The sequence below is a fragment of the Lontra canadensis genome, unplaced genomic scaffold (assembly GCF_010015895.1).
Source record: "Lontra canadensis isolate GAN:19392208 unplaced genomic scaffold, GSC_riverotter_1.0 scaffold9, whole genome shotgun sequence".
NCBI lineage: Eukaryota > Metazoa > Chordata > Mammalia > Carnivora > Mustelidae > Lontra > Lontra canadensis.
The window spans coordinates 35,062,410-35,085,812 of NW_022631003.1; the positions used below are offsets into that span (position 1 = coordinate 35,062,410).

The 23,403-nt window shown below is 32.9% G+C and overlaps 1 protein-coding gene across 2 annotated transcripts in view; it reads right to left on the reverse strand.

Annotated features, from left to right (window-relative positions):
* Positions 1-328: 328 nt before the first annotated feature.
* ETNK1 (ethanolamine kinase 1) overlaps positions 329-23,403 on the reverse strand; it is a 63,750-nt gene continuing 40,675 nt past the window's right edge. The window contains exons 5-9 of one of the 2 annotated variants that reach the window (XM_032855273.1): positions 15,832-15,915; positions 13,780-13,940; positions 3,902-3,975; positions 3,446-3,560; positions 329-2,485 (exon numbers count right to left, since the gene is read on the reverse strand). In XM_032855273.1, coding sequence (XP_032711164.1) covers positions 3,488-3,560; positions 3,902-3,975; positions 13,780-13,940; positions 15,832-15,915 — 392 coding nt within the window. In that variant the 3' untranslated portion in view covers positions 329-2,485; positions 3,446-3,487. Of the gene's footprint in view, positions 3,561-3,901; positions 3,976-13,779; positions 13,941-15,831; positions 15,916-23,403 lie in introns of both variants that reach the window. The other variant, XM_032855274.1, reaches the window with a different exon arrangement.

Sequence of the window (23,403 nt, forward strand, 5' to 3'; positions counted from 1 at the left end):
ATAAAAATCTATATAATTTTTAAAGTGAAGGTTTTTAATTTTTTAATTGAGAATGCTTGGGGAAACTTTTTTCCTTTAAATCTGGAAGCTTAGTAACATATTTATAAGCTAAAACAAATATTTGTAGTTCAGCAAAGATGAAAATAGCAGTCGTTAAAAGATTAGTCATGACTTACATCTTTTTTGTCTTTTACAATCCCCTAATGAACAACTTTATATTTAGAGAAGCCAAATGAGATAATCTTAAAGTTGAACCAAGAGCTATTATCATATCTCATATATATGGGGTTTTGATTCACACAGAGTTGTACAAAATTTCAAGGTTTTTTTTTTTTTGTAGAAAAAGGTTAACAACCTTGAAAATAGGAAAGGATAATACTTCAGTCTGCAATCATCACATTATATTTTTAATTTGCTTTAGCTTAGAATCATGACTCAAAAAAGTAGCTCTAGCAGTTAGTTTATCAATTTACTGCTCATAAGAATCTAATCTCACAAAAACTAATGGCCAACTAAAGAATGAAGAAAAGTCATATTAGGCACTGAGAGGCTAAATAAATAAGTACTGACATTAACAAAAACTGATAAACCCTATTTTTCCAGTTCCCCTTGTTATCCCACTATGCAGCCAGAACTTTTGGCTATTTCCAGTCTAAAACCAAAGAGCTGAATCATTTCCTTACCAAAAAAAGGAAAAAAAAAAATCTACAAAAGAGAACGCAAAACAATACACAATCTCATATGCAAGATACAATTCACACTAGTTTACAATCTTTATTTACACTGTTTTATATACATTCCAGGCAGACCTAGCTGAGTTTTGTGCTCATGTTGATCTCAAATGACCATGTGAACAGTATGATTCACTACCATATCTCTCTGATTTCCAGAAAATCAGGTGGTAGCATGGGGTCAAGAGGGGAAAAATAAAATATTACTGGTCAGGTAAGATCATATAAGTACGTAAGGAACAAAAGGAAAAAATGTGGAATTTTGCTTGTTAAAGCATCCAGGCCACTATGGTCTATTGACTGACAACAATGAGTATACATGAATGCCACTTCTCTAACAACCATTTTCATATTTACAAAATGAACTTACTACCAGCTGAGTTATTAGGTAAGGCATTCAAGTTCCTTAGCGTAACATAAAAAAGCAAAAGACATCTCAGCAAGCCAAAGGACAAATTTTAGAGGGATGTTTTTCCTTTAGAATCCTTTAAATGGTGGATAAAAAGAAAAGCAATTTTGAACCCACTTATTAGTCTGCAGCATGATACCAAAGACCTGTACAGGATGTGGTAGCATCATGACACCCAATATCTAGCCAAGAGTGGGGAAAATATCTTATATGTCTCATTTTGTTTCCAACTTCCACTGCATACTCCCAGGGCTAAAGTGAAAGCCTCTATTCCCCTTTACATTCAGTTCTATATGAATCTCTCTGAAAAACAAGAGTATCACAGCTAGCAGCTATGCACAGTCTACCAGCAAAGGCTCAGTGAATCTCTACTCAAGATAGTTGGAAGAATATGGAATAAGGTAGAAAACTGATCTCTCCTCCCACAGTTCTCCAAGATATATATTGTTGCACTTTAAGAAGTCAGAAATTAAAAAAAAAAAAAAAAAATCAAGGGTTTTTTAATATATTATTCATTGTCCTAAGAAAATCTTCCAATTGCAGATGAAAATTCCACCAAAAACATTCTTCAGCTCACTCTAACATTATGTAAAAAGCTATCAATTAATTGGTTCCATTCATTTAGTCAATTAGGTAAAATTCTACTGATCCTATAGTAATATGGTTTATAAAAACAGAAGTGAACATTTTAACATTGGGGAGGTAGAAAACAAATTTTAGTCTAACACTGTTATAGAAACAAGCAGATTTTAAGATTCTATTTATGTAACTAGAATTTACCATTTAAAATGGCCTTCAAGTGTTTCTACTTACTTTATTAGCTTTAAACATCTTGAGATAATCCAAGTATTTTAAAGCACTTATCTGAGAATATAAGTCATTTGGAATAATACATCAAACTCCCCAGAAGATTTCTCAGAGGATATATTTGTAATTGCATATTCTGAATATGCAAATTCATTAAGTCAACTTTGTACATGGGCACTTATGTGACCAAAGTGCAAAGCCTATCAGACTCATTTTCTAAGTTAACCATGACTGCTCAACTCCACAAACCATCAGTCTTCAAAACTTGAAGACTACTGATTGCAAAGATCTAACTTCCTTCCATATAGTAATTGCTACCCTCCTACTCCCAAAGAAAAAAATAAAAACAAAACCAAGAGAAACTAAAACAGAAGACCTCCTACCATGAATATTTCTGTTTAATTCACATTTTGTTAGATTTTAAGTGTATTAGATCAATGTCCTAAATGTTATTTCTTTTAACTGCTTTTAATTTATTTCTCTGAAGCTACATATATCACGTAATCATTTGCTATCATTCTAAAGACATGGAGCCAAACTGAAACATGAAACAAAGTGTTAAGGAATGAATCTGGAAAGGTAAAAAAGAATCTATCTAAATGCTATTTTCTTGTTCCCAAATATGATAACCATTCTATCTTTGTTTCAGAAATTAGCATTTGTTCTACTAGCTAAACAGACAGAAACAAAGAATATTTCAGTAAGTAAAATTTTTGGTAAAAAAAAAATGTGGTATTATCAAATTTTAAGAACAAACTAGTAACTTAAATGACTGTATTTAGTATGTGAAAACATTATTTAATGCAGATTTTGGTAACATAAAATCATATCTATTCCAGGATTATAGGTAAATACTAATATTTATACTGTCAGACTATGTATGCAAGGATAATTTAATTTTAAGATATATTCCCCCCCAAGAAAAACACTTTCCAATATTCGATTCAAAAAGATGTACCACTAAAAGTAGACAGTAAATGTAATTTACCCTCATACACAGATATTTTTCTATTACCACCCTAAGTTATCTATACCAGTATCTGGCATTTTAAGAGTGAATGATTCATATTTCTTATAGTGTATCAAGATAAAAAGGTTACAATGAACACCTAGATTGTTTGCTAAAATTAAAATTCCTAAATTAAAACTTTAAAAAAATTTTTCTCTGGAACATTTTCATTGCTTACACTCAACCAACAGATGAAACAGATAAAAGCAGTCACAGAATTATGTTAAATTTATAATAAATAATTCACATATAACATAGATTAAATTATCAAAGAAAGGATTAAACTGACATATTTATACCTTTTTGCAGATTTAACAAACTTCTAATCCACCACATACTTATAGCAGTAGGTATACTTCTTGACATCATTCAGTCTATTTAAAAAATAGATTGGTTGTTTAGAGGCATAATTTGTAAAGCAAGATAACCAAATTAAACAACAGAATTTTAACAAACATTGGCTTTTCAAAATTTCTTAAGAAAAGATACACAAGCATTGTTCAGCCACTTGAGAATAATCAAATCTCTTCTTTACTCAGGCACTTTTAATGCAGTAACTTCAGGCTTCATTTTAAAGTACTGGTTAAAACGAACAATTGCATACCTAGTGAGAAAAGAATAACAACAGAATTAATAAAAAAATGAAAAACTTAATGCTTCCTTCATTTTCCACTCACCCTTCTAAGCTGATTTTTTTTTTTTTTAAAGTTTTAGGATTTTTCAAAGGATGTATTTTTAGTTTATTGCACCATCTACTGGACACTTTTCTAATACAGTATTTAACAGATTATACCAGATTTCCTTGCAGACCAATTATTTAAATGTATGCAACCCTTATAACATTTGACTGAGAATAATAACTACGGTGTACTCTATGAGTCCTTTGTGTACAAAAAAAAAAAAAAGTAGAGACAAATGTAATACATACAGCACAATTAAACTTACCCAAGGAAATCAAAATCAATGGTGGAGTATTTGGCTTGAATCAAAGCCCACAATCCCCAAAAGAAATGAGAAGCCTAAAAAGGAGAAAAGGAAAATCAAGAATTATAATACACTTCTCTATAAAACAATTATCAAATAATGTTTCCCTTTTTTATCAACTCAATGCAGAATACTGTCTTGATGCTTTTTTTACATAAAATACTTAAAATACAGGTAATACTGAAGTGTACAGTAACCTAGATGGCGACAGATCACTTCTGTCCACACCAAAAGAGGTTAGACTGTATTATAACTGCTTAAAACACAGAGCCCAGGGGCGCCTGGGTGGCTCAGTGGGTTAAAGCCTCTGTCTTCAGTTTGGGCATGATCCCTGGGTCCTGGGATCCAGGCTCTCTGCTCAGCAGGGAGCCTGCTTCCTCCTCTCTCTGCCTACTTGTGATCTCTGTCAAATAAATAAATAAAATCTTTAAAAAAAACAAAAAACAAAAAATGCAGAGCCCAATTCCTGTAACTGTTTTGTGAAGACAGAGTTCAGCATAAGCCCTAATAGATATTGATTATAATTGCTAACAGGCTTTCCTATAAAATACATAATTACCAAAAGACTTTGTTTTTTGACATAAAAATAAAAACAAAAAGGGAAATCCAAATCTCAAAAACAAAAATTATTTAAATATTTAAATATGTAATTTCATATTTAAATATGAAAAATGTTCTAGACATGACAAACATCTGAAAACAATTTTTATTAGCCCAACAATTCTGCATAACCAACCATGACATAAAGTAACATGATTTTACTTATATCAGAGAAAAATGCGTCTTAATACTTTAAGAGAAAAACAGATGAATGTGTAGGAGCTGTAAAATAACTACTTGTGTGTGTGCTGTACAATCTATTTCCAGTTAAACATGAAAATATTTTAAGATTCTGATAATAATTAATAAAACTTCACTTCCCTCAAAGCAGCCTACTCCAACTAGAAATATTCCAACTAGAAAAAAAAGTCTTAAGGGTTTTATTTCAGCTAAATTCCCTATAGTAACAACAAAGGCATCTAAGAAGAAAATTGCTCCACAGCTGTGATCTTAGTATTAAAACAACCAAACAACCCAATTTGACAGACGAAATATCAAGGTGTATGAGAAAGGATTCTTAATTTGAATTGAGAACTGTGGAGGTTCAAGTCCAGGTCCTGCCACTAACTCCTTTTTCAACTTTGAATAAGTCACAAATTTTTAAGGACCAAATCATCACTTTAAAAATATGAGAAACTAATTATTAGCCATTCTGTATTCCACACAGGATTGTTTTAATGATTAATGGAAATTATAGATAGGTAGATGGATAGATATAAATTTTTACCCTCTAAAGAGCTCTTTAAAGTATGTTGTAAAAATATCTATTTAAAAATTAATAATGCGCTTTGTGTTTAACTTCCCCAAAAAACCACTATCAGGATATATAACTTCCCATCAAATACAGATATAGAAAAGAATAAACGATGCAGTAAAGAGTAAACAGAAAGTACACGCACATGAAGCCTAAAGGTTAACTTAAGAAAAAAAAAAAAAGCTGAGCTCTGGAGTCAAACTGCAAAAATTACTAGCTGAATGGCTTTGGGCAATTTAATTAACCCACCTATACCTCTGTTTCCCCATCTATAAAATGAAGAAATGATACTATGCTTTATAATAATAAGAATTATGTATTGGTCTTCAACTACTGTTTCTGGCTCATAGTTCCCCAAATCCTTAGAATTTCATATTAAGAGCAATGGGAACATATTTCTGTTATAATATTTGATCTTGTATCTTAAGTTTCTAGAACAGTTCCAGAGCAATAAAAGTGAAAGGAAATATCTTGTTATTCATAACAAGCCCCTTTCAACTACACCTGTTTATGTTAATGAGGTGACTTTTGGAAACCCCCTCCAGAGGAAGACTGGTTGCCAGGGGAACCAACCATGTGATAAGAGAGATGATCTTCCAGCCCTACCATCTCACCACCTTCAGGGAGGGGAGAAGTGAGACTGAGTTCAGTCTTTCAATGGCCAATGTTTTAATCAATCTTGCCTAGGTAATTAAGTCTCCATATAACCCAAAAGGAAGGGGTTCAGAGAGCTTCCAGGCCCAGTGAACCAGAACACATCTACAAGCTAGAGGGTGGTTACACCCTAAGCTCTTGGAGAACAGAAGTTCCTGTGCTTAGAACCCTTCTGGTCCTCGCCCTAATTACGTCTTCATCTGACTGTTCTTCTGCATCCTTTATGATAAACTGATAAAACATAATTAAATGCCTGAGTTCTGTGAGCCACTCTAGCAAATTATTTCCACCCACAGAGGAAGTTTTGGAAACCTCCACTTTATAGCCAGTGGGTAAGAAGGGTAAGAACAAGTGAGACTTGAGACTGGCATCTGAAAAGGAAGATAGTGGTCTTGTTGAGTCTGAATCCTTAACCTGTGGGATCTGACACTTACACAGAATTGGAGGACACACAGTCATGTCTGAGAATTGGAGAACTACTTGGTGGTGTGGAAAAAACACACACTGGAACCTAGTCTTTATATTCAGTATGTAACAAACATTCAATAAAATGCTAATTAATATTATATAAAATAAAAATGATAAAAATAATAAAAATTTTCAAAAATGGTCTTCTCTCTACCTGAGGAAGTCTCAGGTATTGAGAAGTGAATTATGAGAAAAAATGAACATTCCTTCTTTTTAAAGTATAGAACAGTGGTTCTCAACCATGGGAAATTCCTGAGGCCCAAAACTAATTTTTTTAGTATTATTAATGTGTTACTTGCCTTTCTATTTTAACATCTGCACCGATGTTTTAAAAGCAATGGTGGATGAAGCTAATGGTACCATACAGTATGTCAAGGCAGTGGCACCAAACATACACACACACAAACACACACACACATCATCACAACACACAGTAAATAAAAGGCCAGTCTCACTAAAAAATGTCTTTTATGAAGCCATTGAAACTATTAATTTTATTATATTTCTACCCAAAGGAGGAAGATTCTTTCAAGGAAAAACATTTATAACTGAGTTATGAGCTGAACTTGCTCCACTGTTTAATGGAACATCATTTTTACTTGAAAGAATAACTGATATTCGAACTAGTTATTAGACTTGGGCATTTGGCAGATATTTCTCAGAGAATTTGTCATTTCAATGAAACTAATTGACAGTAGCTGTTGCCAATCAAGGTCTTCAAGTATTTAACCTAAAATTAGAACTTTGGAAAACCTATATTTGACTCTGTGAGTTTCACGGCTTCTCAATACAGTACTTAAAACTTTTTCTAATGATACTAATTGTGATATCAATGGATGTGATATTTTTATATCACATAAGGAGATGTATCAACATTTGTAAGATCTATACAACTCAAATCCATATTTTCCAAATAATGCTTACTAATTACAAAATCACACACTGCTAAAAGAGCCATTGGAGGGGCGCCTGGGTGGCTCAGTTGGTTAAGCAACTGCCTTTGGCTCAGGTCATGATCCTGGAGTCCCAGGATCAAGTCCCACATCTGGCTCCCTGCTCAGCAGGGAATCTGCTTCTCCCGCTGACCTCTCTCCTCTCATACTCTCTCTAATATTCTCTCTCTCTCAAGTAAATAAATAAAATCTTAAAAAAAAATAAAATAAAATAAATAAAAGAGCCATTGGAAGCATATATAAAGCAATGGTTTATAATGTACTGAAGTACAAAAAGTTAACTGATGTTTTCAGACTGCACATTACAACTAACCTTTAAGAAATGATTACTTGCTGAGTTTTGGTGAAGTATCAAAAAGAATATCCACAATTATCTGAAAAGCCAAAATATTCATCTCTTCCAACAACACATATGTGAAACAGAACTTTCTTTATATACTTTAACCAAACCAGTATGTTGCAACAGATGAAATCTTAAAAGTAGATCTAAGAATCTAGCTTTTATTAAGCCAGATGTTACAGAGCTTTGCAAAAGTCTAAATAATGCCATTCTTCTGTTTTTTGTTTTGGAAAACAGTTATTTTTCACTTAAAATGCAATTTTTTTTTTAAACTCATTTCTTTCGGGGGGAAAGAAGCAGGGAGGGGTAAAGGGAGAGGAAGAGAGTATCTCAAGTAGACTTCATGCTGAGCGTAGAGCCCAAATGCAGGGCTCAATTCTACAATCCTGAGATCAGAACCTGAGCCAAAACCAAAAGTCAAATGCTTAACAGGCTGTGCCACTCAGGCATGCTTCTAAGTTTATTATTTTAAAAAATATTTATTTAATAAATATTTTCAATTTGTTTTAACTTTCAATATGATAAATTTTGATAACTAACCTAAATAAACAAAAGCTCATAGAGGTCTTCAAAAAAATCGGGACGTCTAAAGGGGGAATCCTGAAACCAAAAAGTTTGAGATCCACTAGTCTAAATCACGTAGACATACTTTAAGTGATACAAAAATCTTCTGTGGATGCTACTGTAATCTCTTCCTATTGGGCTAGTTCTGTAAGTAGAAAAGACTGAAAGTGGGAAATTCTACACCTAAAAATAGTATCAAACCAGCTCTTCCCACCATCTCAAGCAACATTCATTCATATAAATAAGTGATTCTACACTAGAGGAGGATTATGTATAAAACTTCACAAAAATCTCATTTTGGCAGATAACACCTTTTATAGGGTGAAAAATGAAAAATTTCTGTAACATGACAGTCTTAAATGGATGCAAAAGAAATGCAGGAAAACAGTCCGTTATTTATTTGTACTCCCCAAAGAGAATATTTAAGTCCAAATAAAATAATGTAATAATGTTGTGTGATTTACCTATTTCCTTCAGATTTGGAAATTACAGATATTTAAGTCTATCAAAGGGCATTTCCATTTCTAGGCTACTCATCTCTGCAGCAAAGAAAAATTCAAGGATTTTTATGATGAAAAAATAACTAAAATGTATCCTTTCCTAAAAATCCCTAAAAACTTAGAAATTATCCAAATTCTAAAATTTCCAAAGTCTAAAAACAATGTGTCTAAAGACTCTGAATAGCTTTAAAAACCTGTATGTATACCCCAGTTGATTTTATAGTGCAAATACCTTATTTGCCATTTTATACTAGTTACAGTAAATAATCAGTGAAACATGAAGTCTTTGGCAATAAACAAACATTTGATCAGCCATTTTCAAGGGCACCTGTGTGGCTCAGTCGGTTGAGCATCCCATTTGGCTCAGGTCATGATCTCGGGGTCATGGGATGGAGCCCTGCACTGGGTTTCATGCTCACTAGGGGTGGAGTCTACCTGGGATTCTCTCCCTCTCCCTCTCTACACCTTTCCCTGCCTCTGTGTGCATGTGTGTGTGTACATGCATGTGAACACACACACGTACTCTTTCTCTAAAAATAAATAAAACCTTTAAAAAAACCTCTTTTCCCCACTTATCAAATCAGTTTTATAATATATGTATATTATATAATACATAAATAATTATATAAATATTATAAATAATATAATATAAATTATATTATATAATAATATATTATTATTAAATTAATATATAATATTATATTATATAATATGTAAAATATATGCTGTCTTCGTGACAAGTCATCAAGGAAGGAAGAGTCCCAAAAGAGGAAACAGTATTTAAGACATGTCCAAATGGACCAAGAAGAACTTGCTAAAGGATGCAGGGAAAGGGCATTCTAGGTAGGAAGAAATAACTATAAAAAAGGATACAGGCTTCAAACATGGAGTGTACAGAAAACAACATGACTCTGCTAGAGCAGAAATGGGAGGTAGAAAATGGGAAATAAGAATTTGAAGAACATTATCATTTGGATTTCACTCTGAAGGTCACAGGGGACCATAAAGACTGAAAGTGATACAATTAGATTCATGAATTAGATCTAGTTATTAAGAAGTAACTTTTTAAGTGTACAGGATGAAATACAGACCGAAAAAATCCTGGAGGCAAAGAGACCAGCAAAGGCTAACACAGGTGAGAGATTAAGAGCTTAATTGAAGGTTATACAACTAAGGAGAAAGGGTTAGAATTGAGAGAATTTTAGGAACTGGGAGTAACAAAACTTGGAAATAGAAAAAAATATGAGAATGAAGAGGAACAAAAGACATAAAAGAAAATTCCTTCTTCCCTGGTTTCAGAAAACAGAATTCAGATGGTATTTTAATTACATCAAGATGGAATAAAGAATAAATAATGGGACAGAGGACAAGGTGCATGAAGTAAAATTCAAGACTGGACATACTCCACTCAATTACTAAAGGAACACCAGACAGAGACAGATAGATACTGACTGGGAGACTGACATAGGAAAGAAATTCAACTTAGGCTCATTAACAGAAAGGACAACAAAAGTCATGGAATTGGGGGTGCCTGAGTGGCTCAGCTGGTTAAGCATCTACCCTTGACTCAGGTCATGATCCCAAGGTCCTGGGATCAACCCCAAGTTAGGCTCCCTGCTCAGGGGGGAATATGCTTCTCTCTCTCCCAATGACCGTACCCCTGCTCCTGCCCTCACTCGTGCCAGCTCTCTCTAATGAATTTTAAAAATCTAAAAAAAAAAAAAGGCCAAGTAATAATTAGATTACCCAATGAAAGTACATGAAGTGAAAGGAGAGGGGAGAGGAGCCCAAATTCAGGACACCAGAGAACACCAGTATTATAAGAGGATCGGGAGAAGAGGAAGACAAGGAAGAGTCAGGGAAGGAAACTGAGCAGAAAAACACAAATGAGAAGAACCAAGGAAGAATAGTTATCACAAAAAGTAATGAAAGAGAAAACTGTAAACATCAATGGTACTGTTAAATGATATGGGCAGAGCAAGTTAAGATTAAGTTTAAAAAAAAAAAAAGACAAAGTTTAAACTGGACTTAGTAATTATGTCATTACTGGTAACCCTGACATGAACTTTGTTTTTTTGTTTTTTTTTTTAAATAATGATGGGAGAAGACAAGACAGCAGTGGTATGAGGAGGAATGCATGAAAGATGAAAAAGAAAAAAGATTGAGGGTTTGCTTTTATTTCCCCCACCTTCCCAATTATTTACTCATTCAAACACCTGAGAATGTGACAGACATTTACTAAATGATGGTGGGATGAAATTAAGAGTTGGTTAAGAGAATTACGTACACTGGCTAGCTTAAAAAACAAAAAAAATAGGGGCGCCTGGGTGGCTCAGTGGGTTAAAGCCTCTGCCTTCGGCTCGGGTCATGATCCCAGGGTTCTGGGATCCAGCCCCGCCTTGGGCTCTCTGCTCAGCAGGGAGCCTGCTTCCTCCTCTCTCTCTGCCTGCCTCTCTGCCTACATGTGCTCTCTGCCTGTCAAATAAATAAATAAAATCTTTAAAAAAACAAACAAAAAAACAAAACAAAAACCTACAAAAACAATCTTGAAAAAGAAAGGCAGATACATCAAATCTCAGGAGAATTAGTAATCTCAGTAAGAGGGGCTGATGAAGCCAAATGTGAGCATTCATCTAAATTCTGCTATATTGTTTCTATTCTGAAGATGAAAAAGAGCCCCTGACCCAAGAAAGTAACCCACCTCAAAAGAGAGAGGACTCCAGCACAATTTAAACTAGAAAATGGAACTCAAACCAAAGTTGGCTTCAGAACTGGTTCTCAATGGTTTCTTAATGAGGAAAAACTGGAAAATGGTATGAGAATCTCAGAGCATAATAAACTTACTATATAATGATTATATAAAACTAAAGATTGTGTAAACTGACATGCTAAATGAGAAGTATTATTTAAAAAGTATTGAAGTTTTATATCTCATTAACCACCCTCTAATTCTTTTTCTGTAAGATCTACTGAACATATGACGTTTCGTGAAATGTTTGCTGTACATTTCATATATATATTTTTTTTTAAGATTTTATTTATTTATTTCACAGAGAGAGGGGCCACAAGTAGGCAGAGAGGCAGGCAGAGACAGAGAGGGGAAGCAGGCTCCCTGCTGAGCAGAGAGCCTGATGCGGGCCTCGATTCCAGGACCCTGAGTTCATGAACTGAGCCGAAGGCAAAGGCTTAACCCACGGAGCCACCCAGGCACCCTCATATATTCTTTTTTTAAAAATCAGGTTAAATAGTGTTTTTTTTTTAAATCAAGTTAAATAAATTTCCTTCGAATTCTAATCTGCTAAGATATTTAAAATAGTGATGGGTGTTAAATGTTACCGAAAAGAAGTATTTTGTACAAATTATTTGCCCTTCCAAATTATTAATACATTGAAGAGATGCACTGTTTTCTTCTTCTTTTAAGCCTCCAATCTATATGACCCAAAGTAATAATTATTAGTAGATATCTGATTAATGGATATGTATAAAAAACTTGATAATCAAACCAGAAGTAATTATTTTTCAATACCATGTATAAATAACAACTACAGTACCCAAAGCTGCTAATTTTTTTTAAAAAAGATTTTATTTATTTATTTGACAGACAGAGATTACAAGTGGGCAAGAGAGGCAGGCAGGGAGAGAGAGGAGGAAGCAGGCTCTCCACGGAGCAGAGAGCCTGATACAGGGCTCGATCCCAGGACCCTGGATCATGACCTGAGCCAAAAGCAGAGGCTTTAACCCACTGGGCCACCCAGGCGCCCCCAAAGCTACTAAATTTTTATCATCAGAAGTTTATAAGGGAACCTCAGTTAGCTCTCTTAATAGTCAGCAGTGGTGCTGTTTGAGAATTTATAAGCTATGTGGACTTTTTGTGGAAATTAATAAACTAATGCATTAGGAACAATTTATGTTAATGGGTACATAAAAAAATAAATTATAGCAATAATATTCCTCATGTTAATATAGAAATTGGCTAAACAGAAGTATTACAGTGATTCTCAAGTTCATTAAATGACCTTGTGAGAATGAAAACCCTACATTCCCTACTTTAAGATCATCCTTAAATAGAATATTTAGAAGCAGCAGGCATCCTAGTACCAGCTGGAGAGCATGCCATTAATTTAGTCAACACTTCTACTGAAAGTAGATACCAGAACAGAAGAGGAGTCAAGTTTCAGCACACCCTCTTACCTGAGATGTATTCTGAATGGCTCTGGGAAAATGTCGCTCTTAAGACAATGCAAACAGTAACCCATGAGCCATCGACAGGGTCTATTTGTAAAGACAATACAGCAAATATTCCCCATGTCAACTGTACCAAATTATATTAAAACTAAAAATAAGTAGTTAAAATAACTTCAACCTAGTATTCACTTGTGTAACACCTTAGCTGAAAGCTCATTCTAATTTATCACATCAATCTCAAAAGGTAATTTAAATGAACTATTATTTAAAAAACAAATGTGCTTGAAAGTACAGAGAAGCTAGGTCTAGAAATAACTGCTCATCAAAAGAAGATGAAGACAAAATACTGGTTACGTTATGAAAACATAATTCTACTGGCTCTTCCAATCTACTTTTAACATCTTAAAATGTGATGATTAAACATACTGTGGAAAATCTCATTTCCCATAAATCTGTTTTTGATTATATGTTTTTTGTAACATAAAGAAAGCGAATAGATATAATATAAAGAACTGTCTCACAATTAACCTTAACTCTAACTAGAATCCATTCATTAAATAATTATTAGGCACTTACCATGTGGGTAGGCACTATTATTCTAGAGGTTAGGGATACATCAGTGAATGAAACAAAATCTCTATTCTCAAAAGCATTACAACAGAGGGACTATAAACAACAGTGTTTTGTCCTTATTTGAACAAAAATGTTCAGAACTCAAAAAGGGAAACTTTTAGAAGATGATGAAAATTTAAAAGCTTTTTAAAAGTATATTAAGAATCTTACCAAAAAAAAAATCTCTCATTGTTTATATTTAAACTTACCAATGCAAACTGATTGACCTGAATAAAGAGTACTTCCACCTCCTTTTCAGTAACTTCAGTCCCAAAGCCCTTAAATTCTTTGTATGCTTCAAGGTAAGAACGCAACCATTGGCCCTGTAGTTGTCTGTCTGGATAGAGACTATAGTCTACATCACTCACACCTGAAATGGAAAAAAAGTATACTAAAGATTTTAAAAACACATAATCTCCTATCTACTTTAATAATCCCTAAAGGAATCCTAAAATAACTAGATGTTAATAGCATTTATTAAAATAATAAACCAAAAAATCATAATGTATTCCAACTTAAATTCTAACACACAATACATTTCATCATCATAATCAATTCTTACTGCTTCAATTTCTCCTCAAAGTGTGAAAGCTTCAACCACCCTCAGAAGCCCCAAATCTTCATTTTAAGAAGCACTTCAGGAAATTCTTTTGCACACTAATAATATTTAGAGCATTTCCTAGAACTGCAGTTCTAAAAACATTTTTACCATTACTCACAGAGTAAGAAATACATTCTATATTGAAACTTGATACACTCCCTTACCATTAAGTTCCACAAAAAATATGTACCCTAACTATACCTTCAACTCTGGTATTTTCTAATTCTTTCCTTCTCCATTCCTTGCTTTAAAATAATTACCCCGCAAATCTGGTTTTAAGGTGTGCAGTTTGAAAAATGCTAACTTAAAAAATAAAGTTCATAGTATTTTGCCTAACACTCAACGTTCTTCTTAAGTTGATCCAAACTTTACTTACCTGGTCTTATAACCCAACCCTTAAATTCTCCTTCATGACTTTATATCCTACAAGCAGGTACATTCACCTTGACATTTTCTTCCTCCTTCCTGCAGTGCCTTCCTTTTGTTCTATCTGCACATCTCAAATTCTACCTAACTTGCAAGCTTTAGCTTGATTTTTTCCTACAGAAAATCATACTAGGATCACCGTAGTTTCCTCTTTCAGATCCACAGCAGTGACTACCCATCATACTAACAAGGATATGGTGGTATCTCATACACGCACAGCTCTCTTCCCTCCCTACAGATATGTGAAAATATAACAGCACATGAGTGGAGATATTAGCATGCGTATGAAAAGTTTGGTATAGGAAAATACTGAAAACATGTAAATTAAAACCCCTTCCAATATTTTCCTAGTCATCTCATATACACACAGCTCTCTCCCTCCCTACAGATATGTGAAAATATATACAGCACCTGTGTGGGGATATTAGCATGCATATGAAAAGTTTGGTATAGGGAAATAACTGAAAACATGTAAATTAAAACCCCTTCTAATTTTTTCCTAGTCATAACCTAAAATATATGAAAATATAGAAATGCATGAATGTATACAAATACAAATTCAGCAATGAAAAGTTCCTACAAAGTGTAGGAGAATTTCCTAATCTTTAGTTTTAGAACATTTTGTGTGTTTCCAAATATAGTCATAAAATGTATTTTAAATTAATTCCTTTTAAAATAAACCTGAAACTTTTATACTCGAGAGTGATAAAAGACTAATTTTCAGGGGTAAAATGTAAAGCTTTACAATTAGTCATAGCCAAAGAAAAAAAAAAAAAAAAAATTATTGAGCTTCTTATTCCTAAAGTTCAAGTATACCATGAAAATAACAGTCTTTTAAATGATTTAATTTTAAATCCTAGTTCTCTGCATTTTACTGTGATACTGGTAAATTACTTTCTCCATTTGTAAACTGGGAATAACCTAACTGATAGGAATGTGGAGGAAAAAATGAGATGAGATTTATGAAGCACCTTATACTACCATCAGGTCTTACTCTAAGCCACAAGTATTCTTTCTTTTCTTATTTTCCTTAAGGAATTAAGGAAAGGGTCTTCTCTTCTCCTTCCTCCAGTAATAAAGGAAAACAAAGAGCAAGGTCAGAAAAAGGCTAAAAAATATTGTTCCTACTCCCAGGCGAACTTCTCTAAGAAAAAACTGCAAACCAAAAATACAATTCTAAAGGTATCATTTCAAAGTTATATATGTTGCTCCACTAGTTAAGCCTGGATTTTACCTGCAAATTCATTGAAATGATTTCCGATATCATATGCCAAGTAGTTGTATCCAGAATATTCATAATCAATGAACTGTACATCACCTATGTGAGACACAAAAACAAAGACATAAGAAATCATATATAAGATGAGAAAATCCCTATGCTATTTGTAATTAAACAGCTTCCAAAATTTTGTCTCATTGTATGTGCTTGGTTACATGCACTTCTGAGACAATACAGGGTAAGGCTGTGAATTTTATGGCAATGAGCTTTACAAAATTCAAATTATATATTGTCAACAGCTTCTCTGTGAACATTAATGTCCACTATATTAAAGAAAAGTAAAAATAATCATTCTCCAAATTCAAACAAAAGCAAAATATCTCTTTCACCACAAGGGGGCATCAGTCACTTAAAAATTCAAGTTTAATTAGAAATGAAGTTAATCTTTGAAAAGTGTTAATAAGCTATCGCAATTTTAATAAAGTATGATACTCTGAAAGTAAACTGACAAGCTACTTTACATATATAAATCAAATATAAACTTTAAAAGACTTAAATTCTGTGAACCCTGCAGTTATGCTATCATACTTGATGACAAACAATATCCCTAATTTAAGAAATCAGTTGCTATAAACTCTTATTTTCCTGCAATGCTACGTAAATAAGATTTCTAATAGCATACCTGAGCAGCATTAAGGTGGTTGTTTTATCTTTTAAAAAAAACAAAGGTATAGTCATTTATAATAAACTTTTAATTTGAGAAATTTTTACATAAGCTAGATTCCTATTCTAAATTAATGCTAAATATATATGCATATTTCATTATATTTCTCCAAAGACAATCCTGTTCCACCTGCCCAAGGGACAGACTCCTGCTCAGGAACATTCATTTTTGAGTACTAAGTATTATAGAGGGTTTGTCTCAACAAAGATATAGGTCCTTCTTAAAGAGAGATAAGAGAAAAAGTTTGAGAGAGAGAGAGAGAAAGTTAGAGACATTAAAAAAATAAAAATAAAAATAAATATGGGTCACTGTCAACACCAGGCATCACAAACTCAAAGGCTTACAGGGTCATACAGTTAAAATGGATACACGAACAGAGATGGCTGTAAGAACAGTTTCTAAGCAGCTTATATTGAGAAAATGCATAGCAAATGCCTAGTAGTGTACACTGTCTTTTAAACATCAAACTAAAGGAACGAAACAAACTCCTGGTCTGCACGCAATGGCATTTCCTAAATAAAAGAACTCTTGAACTATATCATCTTGATACAGATATATATGTTTAATTTAGGGGTATATGTTGATCATATCCAAACTCAGAAAAAGAGAATTACATGACACAAAAATATCATGGCAAATGGAGTATTTTACATAAAAGCAAAAAAGTTTTTAATGTAATTGCATTAGTATGTAATTCTGAATTTGTATAAATAACAGTCAAGTCTAGAGTAAATTAAGTGAGCATCTCCAGAGTATCAAAACCGTTATCAAAATCTACATACTGACAAAATAAAGTTTTAAAATATTGGTGACTACAATAAATCACTGCAATTCAACCACCACAAGTATTATAGTCTTGAATTCAAAAAACTACCCCACAGAAAATCTTAAAGTTAACCAAATCACTTTACTAAATTGCAGAATGGGAAGTGAGAACATGTTTTAGAGTCTGTTCTAGATACCACTGGGAATAAGAGGGTGAAGACCACCATCATGATTAAATACTCTGCACCCATGAAAAAAAGTTTCATTTTCAAACTTAATCTTAGCCAAAAGGCCGAGAAGCAAGAGAAGTTTCATTTTCAAAAATTATTTGATGACCAGGAAAATTACAAATGTTATATGAAAAAAAGATACAAAATAGTAAACACAGTGATCCAAAATTATTAAAATATTATGCCTGGAGAGAGAGAAAAGAACACATAATGCATAGGGGGAAAAAGATGAATGGAAATTAACCAAACAATACGTTTCAACTGGTTTCTTTACAGGTGAGAGACAAGTGACCTTTTTTCCCTTGTATTTTAAATTACTTACAATAAACATTACTTTTAGAAGGAAAAAAAATGACAGTTTAAAAAGATTATGAATTCTCTAAACAAAATTGTCAATAGATAAGAGACTAATAATAAACAGTGATCTGGGATATACCTATCCAGCCAGCCTTATGAAATCAGGATTCAAGAAGATTCAACAGGTTGCACAGCTGAGCCAACCAAACAGTTTTAATACACAGGTTTTTTTTAAATTGCAGCTGTTGATTGCTTTAACTCTTTAAACACAAATTCTTGTAGAGCTCATATTAACTGTTACATGCCAATAAAAATACACAGCCCAGTCCTGAAGCTTACTTTTGCCACATAAACAGAAGCTTCAATTTCAATTTTCAAAATTATATTTAGAATTTGGCAAATACAGTTAAAATGGCAGGTAAAAATGCCTGCTTGTAAATACAATTTAAATAAAGCATAGATCATTTTAACAAAAGCTAAAAATCTGTTTCAGTATGAAAATTTTAGCAATGACTTTTTGTAGTAGCATTAATTCATTAAAACTAGCCTTTATTTTTAAATGCAATGTTGAGTTTATAAATAATGAAATTTAAAAAATAAGAAAATGAAGCTAACAAGATACAGATGAGGCTGTTACCAGGCTCCGTGCATGTGAACAAGTGATGCGATAAACCTCCAGTCAGTGCGTTTAAGAAGCACGGGGTGCGCCGCCACATGGCAGCAACAATGGCATACCTAATCTGTAGCAGATGAAGAAAATTTGGCAAACTCACATTTTACAAGACACAAAGCTTAAAAGGAAAATTGTTTTTTAAAAAAAATCTGTATTAACTATTCTTTTTTCAAACTATGGCAAACAAAGTGGAACTCAACCTTAAATTTAATCTTCTGCAACAAAATAAAATTACAGAGGCCTACTTCACTTATTTTGGGTGCCAGAAAAATCAAATTACTGGAAAATGGTTTCCTACTAACAGAAAACTTTTTTCCTTGTATAAATTTAACTTCTGATTTCTTAAATTTCCAATTGTTTAGAGGAACATCCACATCACAATTAAAAATTAATTGCTCATATGAGACAACTATCTTGTTAAATTCTTTAAGACATGAATTTTTAATTGAGGTTTCAAGGGTGGAAAAAAATGATACTACTCCCTAAATTTTTTTTTTACAAAATTTTATATGTATGTTCATTTTCTGAGGGCATTCTCAAATTTCTAGATAATTCAAGGGATCCCTGACCTCTAAAAAAGTAAAGAAGCACTGCTTTAAGGGTTAAGACTATGTATTATTTATCTTTATATAATTAGCACACTGACTGCACATAAGGGGTAAATCATAAGATTAATGAATAACATTATATCCCGATTTTTCAAAAGCTATATTTTTCTTTTCATTACTTTATTTCCTGTGTATCTTCACAGAAATGAAATCCACACATTACTGAGTTTAGTTGTTCAAATCTTAGTGCAGCTGAAGTCAGCCAATTTTTAAAGTACTTCAAAACCCCCAAAATTAATTTATTAATTAAGGCTGTAAAATTCACATGCTACATTTGTTTGGATTCCCTTATTTTGTTAAGGAGAAAGGGATAAAAATAAAAAGTAAAATAACCAATATGAGAACTTGAAAACCTTTTCGACTCACTCTACTTACTCTGCAGTGTTAGGTAAGGCAGAAAGAGAACAAAGAGAAAAAATAACCACAATTACAGTACTGTTAGCAAAATGCTTTTTCTCTTATACAAAGAAAGGGAATATTCTGCTCTGAGAAACTTTCCCTTCATCCCTCACTCTGGTGTCCAGTAGTACCTGTATAGCTTCACCACAATGCTCATCATTCTGAACATAAATATCTGTTTCATGATCTGACTCCTCCACTATATGGAATATGGCTTCCTGGAAGGACACTAGGTCCCTTTCATTGTTCATCATGCAATCCACACAGTAATCTCTAGCACACAGTAAGTATTTAAATGCTTATAAATGGAGGGTTTTGCACAGAATGCTAGACACAATCATAACACACATATTTAAATGGGTAGTGGCAAAGAAGGAATAAGCATTAAACACTAAGAACAAAGTATGGCATTTCTGACATTCTTATCCACGTATATGCTTGGACATATAGTGGGATGAATGAATGAGAAAGAAAAAACACTGAGCTAGTAACTATTTTAGGCAGCTCTTCCTTTATAGTTCAGGTTTTTATAGTCCATTTAAGCTTTCGATAACCTGATTTTAAGGGTATTTTATTTGATGGTAAATAGTAACCAGAATACACGTTAAACAAGGTTAAGACTATCCTTCATAAAAACTTCACCTTGGAAAGTACAGGTTACCAAATACAAAAATAAATTTGTATTTACTTAATTTTAAAACAAAACCAACAACAAAAAACCTGTCATTAAAATATCAATGAGACAACCAAACCACAATATCTTTCATGAATACTAACTAGAGTGGGAAGATTTGGAGCCAATCAAGTGACTGAGAATGGTGCCTCACACGTTTTTTATTTATAATGTGTAAATGTGTAAACTCTAAAGAAAAACCTGATTTACATTATAATTCCCAGAAAAAGCTTTCTTTTTCTTCCACTCATGTATATTTCTTTAAAATAGCTGTAAATCAGCATCTTGTATTTCACGGACAGTGAGAAAAAAAAAATCAATGACTGCCATTACTGAAATTTAAAGTTCTGTATTAGATCTTTATATGACCTTTTAATGAAGAAATGGGGAGAGGGAGAGAAATGAAAGAGCTACCAATAAACATTCAGACAGAGCACCAAGACATGAGAAAACATACTCAAAAGCTTTAGCAATTAACTTCTAACATGGCAGCAGTTAAAAGGGGTTAGTTCAAATTAAAATATTAGAATTGAAGTCAGTTAGTCTAAGTTGAAATTAAAATATTAGAATTGAAGTCAGTTAGTCTATAAGCAATACTACAATTCATTCTACTTAATAAATTCTTTTTAAAAATAATGATTAATTTAAAACTGACAGTTCTGGAAGCAAGAACACTGCTTCCGATTCTCTTACTATGTAATAAATTCTATCATCATATCATTAAGTATTCTTTCCTTACCTTTTTAAGATGTCATTTCACTGAAGGCAAGGAATGGGCCGTTGTTTACCAACCACCTAATTCCTGGCACTAACTTTTCAAAAATCTTGACAGCTACCATCACCTTCAGAAAGGAAGCTCACTCTTCTCCCACATTCCTGTGTCCTGTCAACTGACATGGTGAGAACAGGTAGAGGCAGTATTTCTTCCTGTGATGCCTACCATCTCCTGTAACATTCACAGGTGCAGAAGCCTATAAACTGCAGGTGCTCACAGTCTTTTTGTATGTGTGTGTGTATAAATATGTACTTACACATTCATACACACAAACATATATACATATTTAAACTTTAGTCACTCAAGTTAGAGTTAAGATAAAATCTAGAAGCTGCACTTGAAGACAAACTGAATTGTCATCTCATACCTATAAACCACAATTGCCCTAGTTATGAGACACAGTCAACCACTGGCTTATGTAACTATTTTCACTTTTTCAGAATCAAGTACATTTTGTAAAATGCATCCTATAAACATAATAAAGAGGTTGGCAAACTATGTATGTTCAGGCTAAACCCAGCCCACTGTGTGGTTTTGTAAATAGTGTGGAACACAGTCACATGCATTTATTAATGTATTATCTGTGGCTGTGTTTGTGCTACAAAGGAGTTGAACAGTTTCAAAAGAGGCTGTAATATGGTACACAAAGACTAAAATATGTACTATCTTCACCTTAGAAAAAAAGTCTGCCAACCCCTATTATAATAACAGCAGCTGTGAGCTACCAAGTACCTACTCCAATGCTATGTACTTTATATACATGATCTAAAATTTTGTCAGCAACCATTTTAAGTAGTTATTACCTCTAAATTAGAAATAAAGCAAATTAAAAGTTCTAGATTATTAAAAAGTATAAAAACTGCATGGAAACCTGTTAAATATGCAGATTCCTAAACCCATCTATAGAAATTCTTGTTCTTAGATGGAACCCAGAAACCTCCATTTTTTCCAAGTACCTTGGGTGATTCCGGTGCAGAAAGTCAAGAATCAAATATAAGCACTTAATAAAGAGATACAAAGCAGGTGCCTGGCTGGCTCAATCAGTGAAGCATGTAGCATGCTAGACCTCGCAGTTGTAAATCCAAGCCCCACGTCAGGTGTAAGAGATTACTTAACGATAATATTTAAAAAAAAATTAAAATAATTTGTCTAGTATCACCTAGTTCTGTATGTGATTGAGCAAGAATGTAAACCTAAGTGCACCAGTTCCAACATCTACATTCTTTCCAACTTTTCTTAGTTGTAACTAAGCTCTAATACATCTGCTTTTAAGAGTTACTTAGAAATGTTTAATCTGGTGACAGTATAAAAAATCTAAGTTATTATGGTTGAAAATTACAGTGGAGACTACAAATTGATCCAGTATAAATTCATGAAGTTTAACTAAAATCTGCACTTCTGAGAAATGAAGGGTATGAAACATACTACAGAGAGATACTGAGCTTGATGATGTTAAAGCCCATCTCTCGGCTTTCATCTTATTATATTTATATATTTCTAATTCAAGTGGGTACAAAATAGTGAAGTGCTGAACTCAAACCACACGAATGCCTTAACAAGTGATAACAAATTAAACACATCTGTGAATATAATATGCAACTTACTTATTCTACGTAAAAATTATTTTAATCTCAAAAGACTTCACCCTCAGCTTTTAGATACTGTAACAAGTTAACCAGTTAAGGTAAAGAATTTTTGCAGTTCCTAGTTCTAATTATAATTATCCTCCTTGAGATTGCAGCTGTAAGTACTAAATCTATAGTCTAAACTTTTTGTTCATTAATAACTAAATTTACAGAGTTTATAATTTCTTAAGCACAAGGAATGCTATGTTCTCCTTATAACTAAAGGAAAATATGTCATACAGTTATATTACTTTAAACAATTCGCTCCTAATTTGAAACACATAATAATACACGGAACAAAGCTTCTGCCACACTCTCATGAGTTTTAGATTCTACTTGAACATTCCAACTCTATTTTCTTAATGCTATCTATCAACTAATCACATAGCAATTGATTCTTTTTTTTTAATGGATGCCATAAAGTCCAAACTTGTCTTCCTAAAAGTCACTATAAAACCACTGGTAAGGAAAAATAACAGAACATATCCATAACTAACACACAAATATAACCACAAAGACAAGAAGAAACAAATGGTACACAACAGACTTCTTGAAGAAAGGAAAACTCTAAAAAAAAATATACAAAATAGTTACATTTGTTGAACTGTGAAATTCATTCTTCTGTGTAGGGAAGAAAAATTAGGCACAAAAATATGATTTAGGTAACTCCTGGTAAAATAAGCAAATGACAATCTTAAAATCTTAGAGTCAAACTGAAACAGAAAGATTCTGTCTGAAAATATGAGAACTTTTCATATCACTGATCAACAGTTTAGATAGGCAACTGATTGAAAGTAAAATGTATTTTTTTAATACCT